This window comes from Nematolebias whitei, chromosome 19 (genome assembly GCF_014905685.2).
Source record: "Nematolebias whitei isolate Nwh7 chromosome 19, NemWhi1, whole genome shotgun sequence".
NCBI classification, from domain to species: Eukaryota; Metazoa; Chordata; class Actinopteri; order Cyprinodontiformes; family Rivulidae; genus Nematolebias; species Nematolebias whitei.
In genome coordinates this window covers 37877667-37894416 of record NC_056516.1, presented here as the reverse complement: position 1 = coordinate 37894416, position 16750 = coordinate 37877667, and the positions used below count along the sequence as shown (strand labels likewise).

The 16750-nt window shown below is 42.8% G+C and overlaps 1 protein-coding gene across 1 annotated transcript in view; it reads right to left on the bottom strand.

Annotated features, from left to right (window-relative positions):
• Nucleotides 1-1556: 1556 nt before the first annotated feature.
• LOC119426184 (POU domain, class 2, transcription factor 1) overlaps nucleotides 1557-16750 on the bottom strand; it is a 62638-nt gene continuing 47444 nt past the window's right edge. Inside the window, exons 2-16 of the mRNA XM_037693756.1 lie at nucleotides 13823-13888; nucleotides 13431-13459; nucleotides 12150-12203; nucleotides 11338-11457; nucleotides 9150-9407; nucleotides 8966-9080; nucleotides 8796-8887; nucleotides 7469-7714; nucleotides 7260-7401; nucleotides 6512-6660; nucleotides 5725-5922; nucleotides 5572-5620; nucleotides 4903-5047; nucleotides 3852-3925; nucleotides 1557-1967 (exon numbers count right to left, since the gene is read on the bottom strand). Coding sequence (XP_037549684.1) covers nucleotides 1591-1967; nucleotides 3852-3925; nucleotides 4903-5047; nucleotides 5572-5620; nucleotides 5725-5922; nucleotides 6512-6660; nucleotides 7260-7401; nucleotides 7469-7714; nucleotides 8796-8887; nucleotides 8966-9080; nucleotides 9150-9407; nucleotides 11338-11457; nucleotides 12150-12203; nucleotides 13431-13459; nucleotides 13823-13888 — 2114 coding nt within the window. The 3' untranslated portion in view covers nucleotides 1557-1590. The remainder of the gene's footprint in view (nucleotides 1968-3851; nucleotides 3926-4902; nucleotides 5048-5571; nucleotides 5621-5724; nucleotides 5923-6511; nucleotides 6661-7259; nucleotides 7402-7468; nucleotides 7715-8795; nucleotides 8888-8965; nucleotides 9081-9149; nucleotides 9408-11337; nucleotides 11458-12149; nucleotides 12204-13430; nucleotides 13460-13822; nucleotides 13889-16750) is intronic.

Here is a 16750-nt window from a genome sequence, read left to right as displayed (position 1 = left end):
GGCTGCATTAAAACCAGGTCCGGTTCTGTTCTGGATCCGGCTGCATTCAAACCAGGTCCAGTTCTGTTCCGGATCCGGCTGCATTAAAACCAGGTCTGGTTCTGTTCTGGATCTGGCTGCATTAAAACCAGGTCCGGTTCTGTTCTGGGCTCAGGAACACTTCCACAGATTAGTGTCTTTGAGTATTTAGGAAAGTGCTATACAAATAAAATGTATTATTATTATTATTATTATTATTATTATTAGTGTCTGTAAACACAGTTCATCCATAAATGCTGCTTAAAGCTCTATCAGGCAAAGAAGAAGCCAGATGTGAACACCATCTAGAGCCTCTGCCGTCTTCTCTGGACCAGAGCTCATTTCGAACGGACCGAGGTGAAGTCCAGAACTGTTCTGTGGTCAGACGGGTCCAAACCTGAAGTTCTGTTTGAAAACCACGGACACCACGTCCTCTTTACTAAAGAGGAGAGGGACCGTCCAGTCTGTTATCAGCTCACAGTGCAAAAGCCTGCCTCTCTGTTGGTATGGGGGTGCATTAGTGCCTCTGACGTGGGCAGCTTACACATTCTGATCCTGTTGGTGTGCTCACTGTGTTCCGTGTGAATAAAATGTTTAGAAGAATTAATAATCATTATGTTCTGTTTTTATTTTTCACAACATTTCCAGGACTGAACTCTTTAGATTTCCTTTATGTTAAAGTTTTGTCACTCTGGAGGTTTAATGCGAAACAAAACGATATTGTGAAAGCCTGCCCTCTTACTCCGTGATAATCCCCGCCCACCTGCTAATCCAGGTAAAAGAGAAGCTGCTGATCAGCGTGACGCTGTAACGACAGAGGTAGGTAGATTTCCTGCAGGTGGGATCAGCTGTGACCATCGACAGCAAAAAGGACGACGACTACAAAATAATAGAAAAATAGATGTTTTGCAAATCTTCAACTGAAAATGGAAAAATAAATTCTGAGTGGAATGGACAATGCTCCAACAACATGAAGGTCTGATCCGAGGAAGATCAGGAAGTCTTTTTGAACTAAAGCTTTTCTCTCCGTTTGTTGTTTTTTTTGTCTTTTTTTTTGGTTTTCAGTTTTTGGTATTGGGAGATTTTGGTTTAGATCTTTGTGTTTCTCTTCGAGCACATCTTTTTTTATCTCTTAACAAGACGTTTGCTGTCTCGGAGCCTTTTGGGCTCGTCAGATGAGTCTTTTCTTGGCCTCCAGTTTCAGTTCTTCTTCGTGCCGTCATCGAGGTTTTTTTTTTTTTTAGGTGCTCGTTTCCTGAAGCTTGTCGGTGACACCTCTCCAGATCATTATTTGGTTTCAGATTTCCCCCCATCCTTCTGCGGTTCTCTCCATCCTCTCCATCCTCCGTCTCTCCTGCGTCCTCCTCTCGTCCGTCTGAGTGTATTTTTGGCATCAGGAGACGTCAGAGGGAGGAACGCAGCGAGACGAGCCAGAGATGGATCAGACAGAGAGATGGCTTTGGTTCAAAGGCGATGTTGTAGATTTGGATTTTTAAAAACTCCTTCATCTTCTGCTTCCTCCTCTTCCTCCTCGTCCTGCTCCGAGGGGACCCCTCTGCTGGTCATCAGCGATCACTCAGCCATGGCGCCCCCCAGAGGGGGCGGCGAAGCTTCGCTGAAGGAACAGAAAGAGGCGGGACTTGAACAAGGGGACGCAGACTCCTCGGGGCACGAAGTTGGGCTCATGAGGTTGCTGGTGCCAGTGGGCGGAGACTGACAGAAGGAGGGTCTTGGGCCACACCCACCGCTGCCGCTGACCAATCCCATGGCGGGCGCAGATGATGTCACTGCGGAGCTGGTCACCATGGGGAGGAGGCCGGGGCGGTTGAGGAAGAGGGACTGGCGAAGGGAGGGGGGGACAGCAGAACCCCTGTGTCCACCCAGAAACATGTGACCCGGCCCCCCGTCGAGGCTGGAGATGGACAGCTGCCCGCCACTGGCTGCCAGCGCTGGGGGGGGGGGGGGACAAAAAACCACCAGAAAGAGGAGAAAAGACAGAGGTGGCAGGAGGAGGAGAAAAAGGAGAAAGTCATTATTAAAGAAAATAAACATCAACAAGAAAAACAAAGATGGTGAAAACAGAAAAACGTAAATATTTGTTGCCGAAGAGTTAAAGGATCAGCTGACTCAACAAAATACATTGATCAACAGAGTCTGAATGATCAGAGCCTTGTGTCAAGGTTCAACTGGTTCCACTGTAGATCCCAGTCCACACCAGCTCAGCTCCGTGACTACCCCCGACCGACCAGCAGCTTGTTACATGAATCACACAGACTGTTTTAAACTTCACAGAACCAAACACTGAGCGGAGGTTCTGTACCTCAGAATAAAGTGAGCTCCACAGCTCATTAACGAAACAACTATTGTAAAATAATAAACACACACGGTATTCAACAATAAATCCATCTGTAAAGTCGAGCACTGCGGGTTGTTTGACAGCAGGGACTGTGTGCACACTGAATCAAAACGTGGCACCTGGGTGCAGCTGACTCAAACTACGTGCACGCCACACGTGGGTCTGTAATGTCCCAACTACAAACGTCTGAAGACCCAGAATCCCAGCAGACGTTTGAAGCTGTTAACTCAGAATATCTTCAAGTAATCAAGTTCATTTTAAGACTTTTAAAGATGTGCAGACGCCCCGAAGCTTCATCTTTGGGTGTGAAACCACTAGAGGGAGCTCTTCCTCGGTTTCAGTAACCATTTTGAACTTCACTCCGAACAGCTCACAACTACATTACCCACAATCCTTTCATCTTAAGAACAAAGGCTCTGCTTCTAAGGTGTTTTGCGCAGTGGATTTCTGCTTTTTGGATCATAAAGTTTATGACTAAATTTCTAACAAACACGATTAACAGTTATTTTAACAATTACAAATAAAAAATGGAATCATTTTAAAAAAACTGAACTGATTGTTTCCGTTTGCGTTAGACAAAGACACACATTGTTGGGTGAAATGGAGACAAATCGAACAGAAAATCCATGGGATGAGCGCAAAACGTGCACGCTGATGATGAACATATGAAACCGAATACATTTCATCTCTTGTCTATGTGTCACTAAAGAGGGATATATTTAACATTAGGGTGTTTTTTTAAGTCTGTAAAAGTTTCCAAATAAACATTTAGAGCGTCTCTTTTGTAACAGAGTGACCCCCCCCCCCCATTCGTCTGGTTCCTCGAGCAGTAAACACGTTAATCCATGACAGCTCCGTGACTGTAAACATTCATAACACGCGTGTCCTCTGAGGGAGCCAAACCAGCAATCCTCTCCTGTCAACACTTCATTTCACCTCCTTTCATTTCACCTCCTTTCATTCCTCCCCATGAGCAGCGGCGCTGCAGTTCCTGGAACAGACTGTGTCCTCCTCATCAGCACACGGCCTGAAGGACGCCGGACAGAGGAAAAGGAGTGAATGGGCGCTGTAGGCAGATGGAGCGCACGGAGGATTTAAAGCTTGTTTGCGATGCCTAATTGATTTGACGGCAGAATCTTTTCGCCCGGTCAGAGTGAAAACGAGTTGTTTGGCCACCAGGTGTTGACATTGTGTCTGTTCGTCTGTTTACTGAAAGCTGACTCCTCCTCGCGAGCGTTGCCACGAGGGGCCTCTCGTCAGCCGCTGATAACAGCTGGTTATTGTACGAGAACGAAATCGAATCTTTCACCATATGAGCGATTCAAAAACTTTGTGCTGAGGAGGAGGAACGAACGCCGGTGGCGACCGTCAGCCGAAGCTTTACAAGAAAATTAATTTTGTACAGAGTGGATGAAAGGTGAAATGGAGACAGCAGACTGGGGGGGGGGGGACAGGGGGTCTGCTCGTACACACAAACCTTGCATGGTAGCCAGAGGATTGCTGCCAATGAGGGCCTGGTTCATCCCTGCGTTCACTCCCATTATTGTGTTCCTGAAACGTAGACAAACACGGCTGAGAGTTAATTAAACCAACATGAGCAAACGTCAACACGTAAATTAAGTTTAATGAAAATAAAAGAGTGACGTGGGCACGAGCGACCCCCAAGAGGAAGAAGTGAGTAAAGATGATGGATAGATGGATTAGATGTTCTGCAGAGATATGTTTGATTGTAAAGCAAAATTTTCTGCTGTTTTTTAAATTAATTTACAAAATAAAATAGGACAGTGTGCGTAGTGTTTATTATTGTACCGTCTGTCAAAAAACATAAAGAAAATTTTCACAAGTTACAAAAACTGTAAAAATTTAAATGATTGTTTGGTCAATAGTTATGAGATTAATCCTGTGGGAGGAAATAAATTCTGATTATTGCTTATATTAAAGTGGACCAAACATTGTTTTTGAATAAAGCTGAAGAACCTTTTCCATAAATAAAGTGAACAGATAATTATTTAAATGACGTGTATAAAGGGACAAAGAGCTGCGGTAATCTGACGGCACCAGGTGGATCGTTATGGAACGAGCTGGATGTTTCTGGACCCTCCTCATGAATCTAGTCCGAGTCTACAGAGATTAGAAGGTTTTTACTTTTAAATGTTTTGGTTTTAATACATTTTGACAAAGATTATTACTTTTGATTTGTCTCTTTGGATCACAAAGACAAGAAAATATCTCTATAATCACTGCTGAAGACAAAGTTTGCTTCTATGAACAAAGGATCAGAAAACATTGATTCCATTTGGTTCAGATGGACTCGTTCATAAAAAACAGCCCTGCAGGTTTAATTTTAGCCTAACCGATTCAAAGTGGTAACTAAATAAATAATAAACACTCAAACAAACATAAAATAAATAATAAACAATTAAAAGGCATCAATGAGTTTCTGAAAGCACAAACAAAATTAAGTTATGTTGGAAAAAGAAAAGGACAGACGGGAGAGTTCTCAGTCTGATGAAGGAGAAGATGCTCACCCGGCGTTGAGCCCGGGCGTCCCGAGGCTGGAAGGAGCCGGGCTGGCTGTGCTCTGAGGAGGAAGAGGAGGAGTCACAGAAGAAGACATGGCAGCCGAGCTGACTGGAGTCATGGGGCAGGAAGCTGAAGGTGACGAACTGGCACCTGGGAGGAAGACAACAAACGATGCTGAGTGGCGGGCTCGTTGCCGACGCGCTGAAGAGTTACGGCGTTGTTACGAACACTCTGGTGACGCCGTTCGTTCTTCGTCGGCAGTCGGAGGTTAACCAGCCTCCCAGTTCAGACTGGAGAGAGGCTGGAGGCAGCAGCTAAACTTTAGCCTCGACTCATTGGGCCAATAAATTTCCAGCTGGGTTTGTTACCTGTCAGGTCGTACGTCTTGTGTAGGACACGTGCGACGGCTCGCTCTGTGGCCGAGTCTATAAATCATGAGGACGAGTCATGACTCGTGGAGGTAAACAACTCAGGAAGGGAGCAGAGCTTCCATGTCAACAAAATATCACCGCTTTCTATTTGGGTCTCGCTCCGTGTCGCAGAAATCGCTTTTCAAGAAGAGGATTCTTCAGCGTTTCATCAAATCAGCGGACGACGCAGACATATCGGGGGCGGTTTAATCTTCCCGTGACCGACCTGTGGGTCCAGAAACATAACAGGTAATTACAGCTCACCTGTTGTGCTGAGGCTGGTGGTGACCTGGGACAGACCGTGGCTCGATATCTGCAGGCAGAAAACGAGAAAATCCATCCGATTGTCAAACAAATATCAGCTCAGCTCCAGGAACCACAGTTCAGAGCGGTAAAACGTTCAGACGTGGACAGTACCATGTGGGGGCTGTAGCAGTGGGTTTTGTGCGTTACGACAGGCGAAGTCTGGCTGGACAGAGGAGGGGTGCTGCTGCTGGACGGGTTGATGCGTTTCTCCTTCTGCCGGCGGTTACAGAACCAAACCCGAATCACCTCCTTCTCCATGTTCAGCTGCTCCGCCATCAGCAGGATCTCCTCTGACGTTGGCTTCTGGTTCTGAGGAGGAGAAAAGACAGAAAACTCATAAAACTGAAGGCTTCAGGTTCTGATCAGCCGAAGGAGGAAAACAAACGCGTTCAGTCACGACAAACAGGAAGTCCACCATGTCGCAGTCCAAAGGTTTTACATATGAAGACAAACCCGATCAGGTCTGAACCGGGCTCTGAAAATATTCAAATCTAAATTCAAGTGAACAAAAACTCACAACAGATTCCACTGTGCTGTCACTTATTAAACAAAACCCAAACATTAAAGCTGTGAGTGAGAAACTAAGTCCAGCTGATGACCCAGCATCTGCAGAACCTCCTATAGCAGCAAAAAGTCCAAACCCTCCAAACAAAACATAAATCAATCGGTTTCCAACTGTCCTGGTTTGACCTTTGACCTGCTAACGGAGGCCTGTAGAGTCTGACGTGCAGCTCATTTCGATGAGCGTTGCACGGTCTGACCTTCGGGGTGGATTTGCAGCCACTACTGGGATTTGTTTCCATAAAATCAGTGTAATTTAGGTTTGAGAGGCATCATCGGCCTCTGCTGCTACGCTTCCTTTCTTGTCCCGACGTCCGCAGACGAGTTCGGCTCCTACCGAGCTGAAGTTGCGCTCCAGCACCACTCGCACGTTCGTCTCGATGCTCGTGCGTTTCTTCCTGCGTCGGCCGGGGAGACCCTCGATGCCCAGCAGGGGGGAGGAGATGGAGGAGGGGCTGGGCAGCATGCTGTCCACCGCCATGGTTTCTGCAGAACACGTTAAAACAAAATGAAAATATTTCTCATTTGTACTTGAGTACTTAAATAAATGCTGCAAATAAAAAGAGAGGAAAAACTTCTGTAGTTGAGTTTAAACATTAGCAGTTAGTGTTTTATTATATCACACACAAAGGAGGTTTGTAAAAGAACATAAAATCTGCATGTTTTTTTTTTTCATCCTGATAAATTCATTTAGGAAACATTTGTGATTTATTACACGTTTATAAATTATTCTGTGTTAGCTTACAGTTCAGTCAGTAATAAAAAAAATTTCTGAATAAACTGCAGCAGCTGCCAATCAAATTCTCTCTATGATCCATAACGCTGCTTCAGCTCTGTAAGTCACGCAGCCGAAGTTCGGCTTTAACCCTTCAAATCCACAGCTTAAATTAGGAACCACAAGATGTCACAGCTTTTCACCAGCCTTGAACGCAGCATTACTAAAGTCACGTTCACGGCAGCTGATCGTGCGCAGCTGGTGATCTGTGCACGTGTATTTGACAACTCGTATGTGCAGAGCGGTGCTATTTGTGCAGTTTGAAATGTGCACAACTCTTTGTGCACTTGTGAATCTTGTTGCGTCTCACCGGCGTCACTCAGCCACTTCTCCAGCAGCGGCTTCAGCTTGCACATGTTCTTAAAGCTCAGGTTGAGCGCTTCGAAGCGGGAGATGGTGGTCTGGCTGAAGTCGTTGCCGTACAGTTTTCCCATGGCCACGCCCACATCGCCCTGGTGGAGAAAGAGAACCGGTGAGCGACCACGCCTCAAACACGCCACCCGCCGCCTCCTCCCCTACCTGTGTGAATCCCAGCTTAATGCGTCGCTGTTTGAAGGTTCGGGCAAACTGCTCCAGCTCCTCCAGGTCGCTGGGCTCTTCGGTCATGTGAGCGCCCTGAGCGCTGGGGGTCAGGCCGGAGGTTAACGAGGACGCCATGGCACTGCTGGACGCAGAGCTGGAGCCAACAGAGGTCACGACGCCACTGCTCACGCTGGCAGCTACAGAAGCTCCACCAGTGCTCCCAGCATCGCTGCTCTTCTCCCTCTGGAACGACAGGAAAGGACAAACGTGGATTAATTGTGGAGCTTTATGTTCATCACATGAAGTGTTAAACAGCAGAAGGAGCAAGAAGTTCTGTTATTTTTACTCTGTTTTGAAGAAACCACGTAAAGTTAGTAAAAGTAGAGACACCGAGTTAAAAAACAACTGAGCATCACATCTGACGAGAAGGATGGATTTACCTTTGTATTTTTAGGTTGGTGCTAAAAAAGGAACATTTCTTGTGTTTGCTGTCACTTGAAAAAATTTAAACCAAAACTCTATAAAATATTTCTCAACACGTGAATAAAAGTGATGAGACAATAATCAACATCTCACCGGAGCAGCAGAAAATCCCACAAGAACTGAAAAGTTTATTCTGATAAATAAACACATTTGATTAAACTTAAAATATATTTTCTTTCAGATGGTGTCCGAAAGAGACGCCCTGCAAAGCAAAGTTTCTACATACGGCTGATATGAGACAAACATTTCACAAGACGACGTTTTAATAATATATTTTTTAAAAAGTGAACTTTTTTGTCTTGAACCCGACCGGCTGGTACAGTCGTGGGCAACATAAGGGCCCGAGGGCCAAAAGTGGTCCGTGGACACCCTCGATCTGGCCCCATAATAATCCTCAACTGAAAAAAACAAAAACTTTTAAACAGTTTGATGAAAACCAGCATTTTATAGATGAAACTTAAGGAAGTTGAAATTTAACATCTTGGACAAATACATCGAAAACCTGTGGATTAAGATGGGCTAAAACTTTTTCTTTTTTTTAAAGTTGTGTTTCCACAAACTAAATTGAACTAAACTGAAACTTAAAAACTAGAAAAAGCAAACTTGATTTTAAAATTTTGTTTAAAAACTAAACAATATTTTGTCACAAGAGCCAGTTTACAGAAAGTATGTTAAATATTCCTAAAGATTATGGAAGAGATATTTCTGTTGAGCATGTTACAATAAAGACCTGAAAACAATCTTTGAGATCATTTTCTCAATTTCTCTTTGACCGATGTAAATATCTTGATTTGGACCTCTGTTGCATCTCTGAGCACGAGCTGCTGGAACAAAGTTCTACCTGTGCCTGGAGTCCCATGCGAGGTGGGGAGGTGAGGAGTCCCCCTGCACTTTGCTGAGGTAGCTGGATCAGATTTGCTGTTGAGAGCAAACCTGGGAAACCGAATAATAAAGAAAGTTGTGAGACGTTTATTACAAACATGACGAGCAGGAGGAGTCTGGTGTCCTCACCCTGCTGAGGCTGCTGGGACTGCGCAGGCTGAGACAGGAGGAACTGGGCCGGGGACTGGAGGGGATGACCCGGCATCAGAACCAGCTGCTGGAGCTGCAGCAGCTGCTGGATGTCCTGCAACACAAACAGCTTTCAGCTCGGAGGTTAGCGGCGAACGCTGCAGCCGCTGGGAGCTGCTCGTACCTGCGCCGTGAGCTGGATGGGCTGCGTCAGCGCCAGCTGTGGAGGGGGGGCCGGGACGGGATGCTCCGGTTTGTTTGGCTGATGCTGGGTCTGTGATGGGTTGTGTTGATGCTGCTGCTGGTTGGCCTGTTGCTGTGCGGCGGCGTGGGCGGCGTGCACGGCGTGCGCAGCGTTCGACTGCTGAACGGCCGCCGCCAGCAGCTGAGCCTGAGCCTGCTGGAGGAGCAGCTGCTGCTGGGCCGGGAGGAGCGCGGCGAGCTGGGAGGAGGAGGAGGAGGAGGAGGAGGAGAGTCACTTTAAAGAACATTTAACTTTCCTGCGAGGTTTCTTCTTCTATGGTTTAAAAACAAACTGAATATTTTCCACAACTTACACATATTACTCACAACTACATTTAAGTGCGACAATTTTATAATTTAATAAATCAAAATATAATTTTGCATCCATTTATGTTTGTCGTTTATGCTGGCTCCAGTTTGAATTTTTTTAAACTCAGTTATTGCAGAAGATTTTGTAATAATGGTCAAACATCAGTTTGATAGTTGTTCAAAGTGTTTGTGATGTCACATTCTTCTTCTTTAATGCTTATCTAATTAGAAACACCTCAATAAATCAACACTAAATCAATAAATAAGAAATAAATCTCATATTTAGTTAATCTCTTTAGCGACACAAAGCAGAGTAATGTCTCTTTTTGCTGCAGTTTGTTGGGATTGGAATTAAAAGTTTGCTGAAATCAACAGCATTTCTGAGTTGGCTGTAAGAAAAGCTGAAGAATGAAAGATCCTGGACCTCGAGCTGCATCAAACTCCGACTGGCTGCAGGAATCAAACGTTTCACGACGCTTCTTTTTGTTTGTTTGTCATTAAACCGGTTGGTGATCATGTAAACCAGCTGCTCTAATGTTTTACACAAAGACACGACAGCCACCAGGGATTCTTGAAGCTTTTCTGATTTAAAGCCTCTTTTCAAAACAAGTTTTAAAATAAATGTTTTTTAAAACGTGATTTTCTCAGTTAATGAATAAAACAAGAAGCTCAGTAAACGATTCTAACTATTGCTGAATCATTAATCACAACAAGCATTAACGACAAATTAAAACACAGAAAGAACATTTTTAGATCGTATAAAACTTTTCCAAGACGCATTTCAAAACATTTTATTTACACGTGCATCTCTACAAAGTGGAATATCAAGAAAAAGTTCATTTTTGTGAATATTTCAGAAAGTGAAACTCATAATTGTATAAATTCATTACACGGAGTGAAACATTTCAAGCCTTTATTTCTTGTCATTTTGATGATTATAACTTACAGATAATAAAAACAAATGTCAGAGTCTCAGAAAGTTAGAACTTTCCACAGCCAGCTGTTGGTACCGCTGGCGGAGTGGGTCGGTGCCGAGTCCTGCTGGAAAATGAAACCAGCATCTCCATAAAGCTCATCAGCAGAAGATGAAGATCTATAAACTGTCCTGCTAGATGCTGCGTGGACTGTGGACTTCAGAAAGCCAGTGGACCAGCACCAGCAGAGGACATGGACCCAAACATCACAACAGTCCAGTTCTTTGTGTCCTCAGCAGGTAAGACGCTTCTGCTTCAGGAGTGGCTGGACTCCAGGAATGAGACATTTGTAGCTCATGTCCAGGACCAGCTGGTGAGACACCAGGAGTTTAAAATCTTCAAATATTCTCATTTCCTTTTGTTTTTCATTATCTGTAAGTTATAATCACCAAAATTATAAGAAATAAAGTCTTAAATGTTTCACTCTGTGTAATGAATCTATGTAATACACGAGTTTCACTTTATGAAGTGACTGACAATAAATATTGAACCTTTTCACGGTGTTCTGACCTTTGGAGACGCACCTGCAACTCACAGCCTCGTCTTAGTGAGGAACCATTTCAGCACAAACTTTAAGATGAAGGATGACAGGATGAGGATAAAGAAACAAATTAAACTAAGTCAAATTTATTCTGGTGGTACTCTCTGTCCTAAAACTAAAACAATAACCAGATGCACAAAAAAAATATCTCTAAACGTCTGAATCTTCACAGATCCTCCAGAAACGGCAACAAAACATCTGGAATACATTTTCTGATTCCTAAAGATGTTTTAAAAAAGAACAAACTGAAGGTGGGTCAGAATGTCTGTTTAGCATCGGCACCATTTTCATTTTGTGTTTCTCACCCCTGCCAGCTGACTGCCTGCCAGCATCAGCTGGGTGTGGTGATGCTGCTGGGGGGGAGGAGCAGGAGGTGCAGGAGGAGCAGAGCTGTGTGTCATCTCTAAACTCTCCTCGCTCTTTCCCTGAAAGAAAAAAAGACAAAGTGGTCTTCAGGAAGAGTCTGACATTGTTTGATGATGGAGCTCCGCCTCCTCTGTAGCTCCGCCTCCTCTGGAGGTTTTCTTTCCTCCCAGGCTGAAGGTTCAACAGGATCCTGAAGTTTCTAAACTAAACATCCTGCACGCTCGCTGCCATACAACAGAAGGGACCTTTCCTCCTCCTGCGTTCTACAAACAAATCATTTAAACAATAACAACAATAATAATAATAATAATAACACAAGAGAACGTCGGCGGCTGCAAAATTCTGAAGCTTTGTCAGAAAGAACTGACATAATTTATATAAATCAAGAAACAAAAAGAGAACTGCTTCCTGCGATTAGCTCATTCTTTTATTTTCGAAACATTTTCTAAAGCGGGTTGTTCTGGAAGCTGCTGACCTCTGACCCCTACAGTCATTTCCATCCATCATGGCCGCACCGCCACTCACTGGCACCTCCTTCAGGTCCTCTTTTCCTCCATTTCCCTGTCTGAGCTCCTTTCTTCTTAGTGAGCTACAGGATGCTGATTTTCAAAACTTTTACTAACTTTTGAACTTTATCAGACAAAACGTCTCCCTAAATTAACTGTTCTAGTAATGACATCACTCATCGTGGCTCTTTTATTAGTGACGTTTTACTAAAAAGAGTTTCCATGTTGAAGCTGGTCACACTCACCTTGCTGCCGGCGGCTGAGGGAGACACGCTGTAGGAGCTTTTTATCATCTGGACCTGCAGAAAGTTCAGAAACGGTCACAAATCAATACTTCCTCAGAAGAAGGGCGCTCCGTCAGGCTGTGCAGATTAAAAAGCTGTGAAGGTTTAGGTAGGAGGTAATAAAAACAACGCAACAGCTCGGGAGCTACAAACATACAAATAAAAGTGTAGGAGTGGAAACACTTTAATGGGAGCAAAGTGATGACGTCATCAGGCCACAGGTACTTGTAATAAAATGGAGAAATGCTCCGAGTGATTTAAAATATGCAATGATGTCTGAGTATTCAGCTGAAAGGAGCATAACAAGCTGAAATTTGCAGAAAGAAGTTTGAAGAACAAAAATGTTTTAGCTAGCAGAAAGAATCAGAAAGGAACACAAAACAGCTGAAAAAAACAGCTGAAATTAGCTGAACAAATGTTTACATTTGCAGCAGGAAGCTGAAAGAAGCTGAAGCAGAACAAAATGTGTAAGGAGCAGTAAAAGGTTGTAAACACATCTAAAGATCTGAAGGAAGGAAAATGAGCTCAATTCATTTTCTGAGAACAAAATGGCAGAAAAGGCTAAATATTTCAAAAAGCTGAAGTTGTACCAAAACCAAAAGTCCCAGCAGGATTGTCCTGAAAGAGCTGAACGTTTTGATTCATGATTTGTTGAAGTAGATTGAAAACTGCGGGCCGAGAACCGTACGGAAGAAAAATGGATCACAACAGAGAGGATGAAAGGACGTCGGCTGTCTCCTTCTGCTCCTGAACAGGTCTCTGCTGAACATGAGGGACTCAACGAGACTTCCTGTTTAAATAAAGGTGAAATATTTTTAAATGTAGTGAAGCTAAAGAATGAACCAGAAGTCATCTGTCGGTTCAGAAACACCTTCCTGAACTCCCGGAAGAAGTCAGACGTTCTGTTTGTGTCTCGTAAAACCTGAAGCTTGCTGTGAGAAAACATTTAGCTCCGTCGCTCTCATCGGCTTGTTGTTTTAGTTTTAGCCATGAAGCCAGCTTAGTGGGACGGAGATGATTTTTAGAAGCAAATGATGCACAAAAATGAAGAAGAAAGAGGCCGCTCAGTTTCAGTGAATAAACAAATCGACAGACAATTCTCTTCATCATCATCTTCCTCCTGCAGAACAGACGGACATCCCACCGCCAGGATGAACCTCTGACATTCACGGCTGCGCACGTTTGTTGTAAAAATAACTTAAACTGTTTGTTTGGAGTTTTTACCAAACTGGGGAAACCAACCTGGTCATCAGGGCTGTTTCTGTCAGAGTCTGAAAAACAGAAAGACAGAAAATCTGTTGGTTGGACTCGATTCACAGAACGTTTCAGAAACTACGGCTCGCATGAATGAAAATATAAACATTTCTTGTGATTCCTATGTAATGACATAAGTGCAGGAAATAAACCCCAATAAAACAAAAGATTCATCGAATCGTCCTCCAAGAAGCTGGTTGCTGTTTTACACCCACAAAAAAAAAAACTTGTTCAGGTTTTATGACCTTTGCAGGTTGTCTTAATTTGCCTTCAGCTCCTGTAAAGATATTTAGTCTCAGCAGTTGGAATAAAATGAAACGCATCGCACGTCTGTTAGTGTTTGTGGGCGCTGAGGGGAAGTGAAGCTGCTCGTGTCGTACCTGAGCTGTCCCCCAGATATTCAGCTCCAGGGTTCTCCTCCCCTGAAGCTTTGGACATTCTGAGATCTGCACAGAAATGAACACGAGAGAGTCAGAACTAGAAAAACAAAATTAAACTAGAGAATTCAATCAAATCCAAGAGACTGAAAGCAGCAACATATTTTTTGTGGATGTTAGTTTTAAATCAGTTGTATTTTGTTGGCAATGTCAAATATTCACTGCCCGTTTTCATTAGATATAAAACAAACAAACAAATAAAACAGAGTAAAATATTAAATCTCTGCAACGCAAATGTTCGGCTCCAACAGTTCAGACGTAGAAGAATTAAAATAAACTTTAACGGAAGATCAATAAACATTTCTCACTCGAGCTTTGTTGGACGCAACACAACCAGATCACCAGGAATTAGTCAGCACCATCATCTTAAATAAAACGCCTCTTCGTCCAGATGTTTTTCACACCTCTGCTTGTTTATATTAAAACCATCTGTAACAAACAGCCAGCGTACAATCAGGGAAAAGATGAAAATCTGAGACTGATTTATTAAGCCACTCTGGTTATGGCACAAAGTTTTCAAGCCTTATAATAAACCCACTTCTGTCCTTCATCCTGCTACTCTTCCTCCTTACAGACAGAGAAAGAAACACACGGAGCATCTGAAATTAAAGTGTCGATCAGAAACGATATGAGCCGTCATCTCAACGTGGAGTAAAAACAAAGGGAGGAATAGAAAACGAGAGAACAGGACAGAAAGTAAAGTTTGTTTTGCGTCATGGTACCAGACGGTGGCAGCACTCAGTCAGACATGAGCTGCAGGAGTTCCAGGACAAGAACTTTAATATTTGACAGGAAAAAATACATGAATAAAAACCTGAGGAGGTGATAAACATCAGCTAAAATTATAAACTTCATTTATTGATACTTTCTGAGTTGAAGCTAAAACAAAAATACAGCCTCAGATCCGAGACTGAGCAGGAATTTAAACATTTGGAAATGATACCGACACGGTTTATTCACCAAACTTCAAACTAATTACATTTAAAAAATAAAAAGCCACACCGATAAAAACTTTACATTTAAACGAAAACAAGACAAAGTGAGGAAAAGTAGAGAATTCTGGGCGTGGTAGCTAAACCACAGCTGAAAGCTAAAAGTTCAAGTATCTTTATTGCCGTTAGCATCACATGTGGTACATGAGGTGGAATGAAATTATGTACTGGTCCCAGTTACATCCAACAATAGAAAAAAATAAAGCATAAAAAAGAAAAGTTATACTAATAATTAGGCTATATAAAAGCTGTAATTATAAAAATTGTAGCTAAAAAGCTCAACCAGTTGCTAAAAGTAAAAACTAGCAAAACCGCAGCTAAAAACTAAGATGACCAAAACTGTAATTAAATGGTAAACTTTGTAAAATCATGTAATGAATGCTAAAATAACCAAACTGTAACAGAAAGCTCAAATTAGCTAAATCTTAAGCTAAACTTCAGAGCTAAAAGCCCAAACTAGCTAAATTATAGCTAAAATCTGAAATGACCACAGCTGAAATTAGGAAAACTAGCTAAAAGTCAAAGTCAGAAAACCACAGCTAAAAACTGAATGTAGTGAGACCGTTGCAAAAAGCTAAAAGAAGCGTATGAAGGCTAAAGGTTTCAGAAAACAAGTTTTAAAGGATTTCGAGGGATCTCAAAGATCTTCAGCTAATTATCTGATCATCTTTCAGTGACCCCTCACCCTCTCATCATGTCATGTTTTAACCTGGCCCCCCCGCCATCATAACCGACACCTTCAACCCCAGATGTCCCCCAGATGTTGACCAGGTGTCCATCCAGTCCTGATCTGACGTCAGCTTGTCTTTAGAGGCTGAACACAAACTGCGTAAAGAAAATTAGGGGTAAAGTTTTTCACCTGACCTCTCCATCCAGGAGTGGGGGGTGGGGGTTCATAGGGCAGAAGATGTATCCGTCAGGGTCACTGTCAGGGATTTAGAAAAGGTGGGGGACAGAATGGCTCTAAACTCAACGCCCTCCCCCTTTAACCCCACCACTCTCCCTCCTCTTTGCCCACCCACCCCGCCTCGGTCACGCCTGTCAGGGGCCGGTGACAGACGGCGCGTGGGGTTCTGTGTGTGTGTTTGGGGGTGCTGTTTGAAGTGTGGAGGTCAAAGGTCAGGCACATGGTCTCGGCCACCTCACGCTCTGCACACACAAGCTGCCACCTGCCCTGCCCCCCCCCCACACTGTCCCACCCGCTCGTACTAAGAGAGCCACAGAGTCAACGAGCTAAACGAAAACTGCTGCAGAAAAAACACCGAACAATCCTTTTAAAATTTGTTTTATTTTCTTTAAACTCCGTTCTACAACTTCATGTTTGACTCAAGAATAAGAATTTAAATTCTTAAACTTTTTTAAAGAGTTTAAAAATCCAAGAGTTTTACTGTGAATGAAGATGTTTTTAATTTTTAAAACACTTCAGAGCAAGAATATGTTTTATTAACTAGAAGCCCACCTCTGTTAACAAATTTAAATTAAATTAAATCTAACAAATTAATTTAAGGAGCTTCAAAACTGAATTTAAAATTAAAATTTGGATTTGATGGGCAGATTTATGGCTGTTCAAAAAGTTTGAAATCTGTTTAATCAGTGAGAAAATTAAAGTCTGACAAAAATACAATGTAAATATGAGGTTGAGCATTATTGAATTACTATTCTCTCTAAATGTTTAATCTCAAACAGAAAATATAAAAACACTGTGAAGTTTTAGATTTATTTTCTGATGATTTATTTTGACTAAAGTACAATGTGTTTATTTAAAGTTCTGCATCTTTTAAAATATTTTTCAAAAACTTTGGGGACTAAAGAGCAGAATTGATGTTTTGTTGTTTTATATATATATATATATATATATATATATATATATATATATATA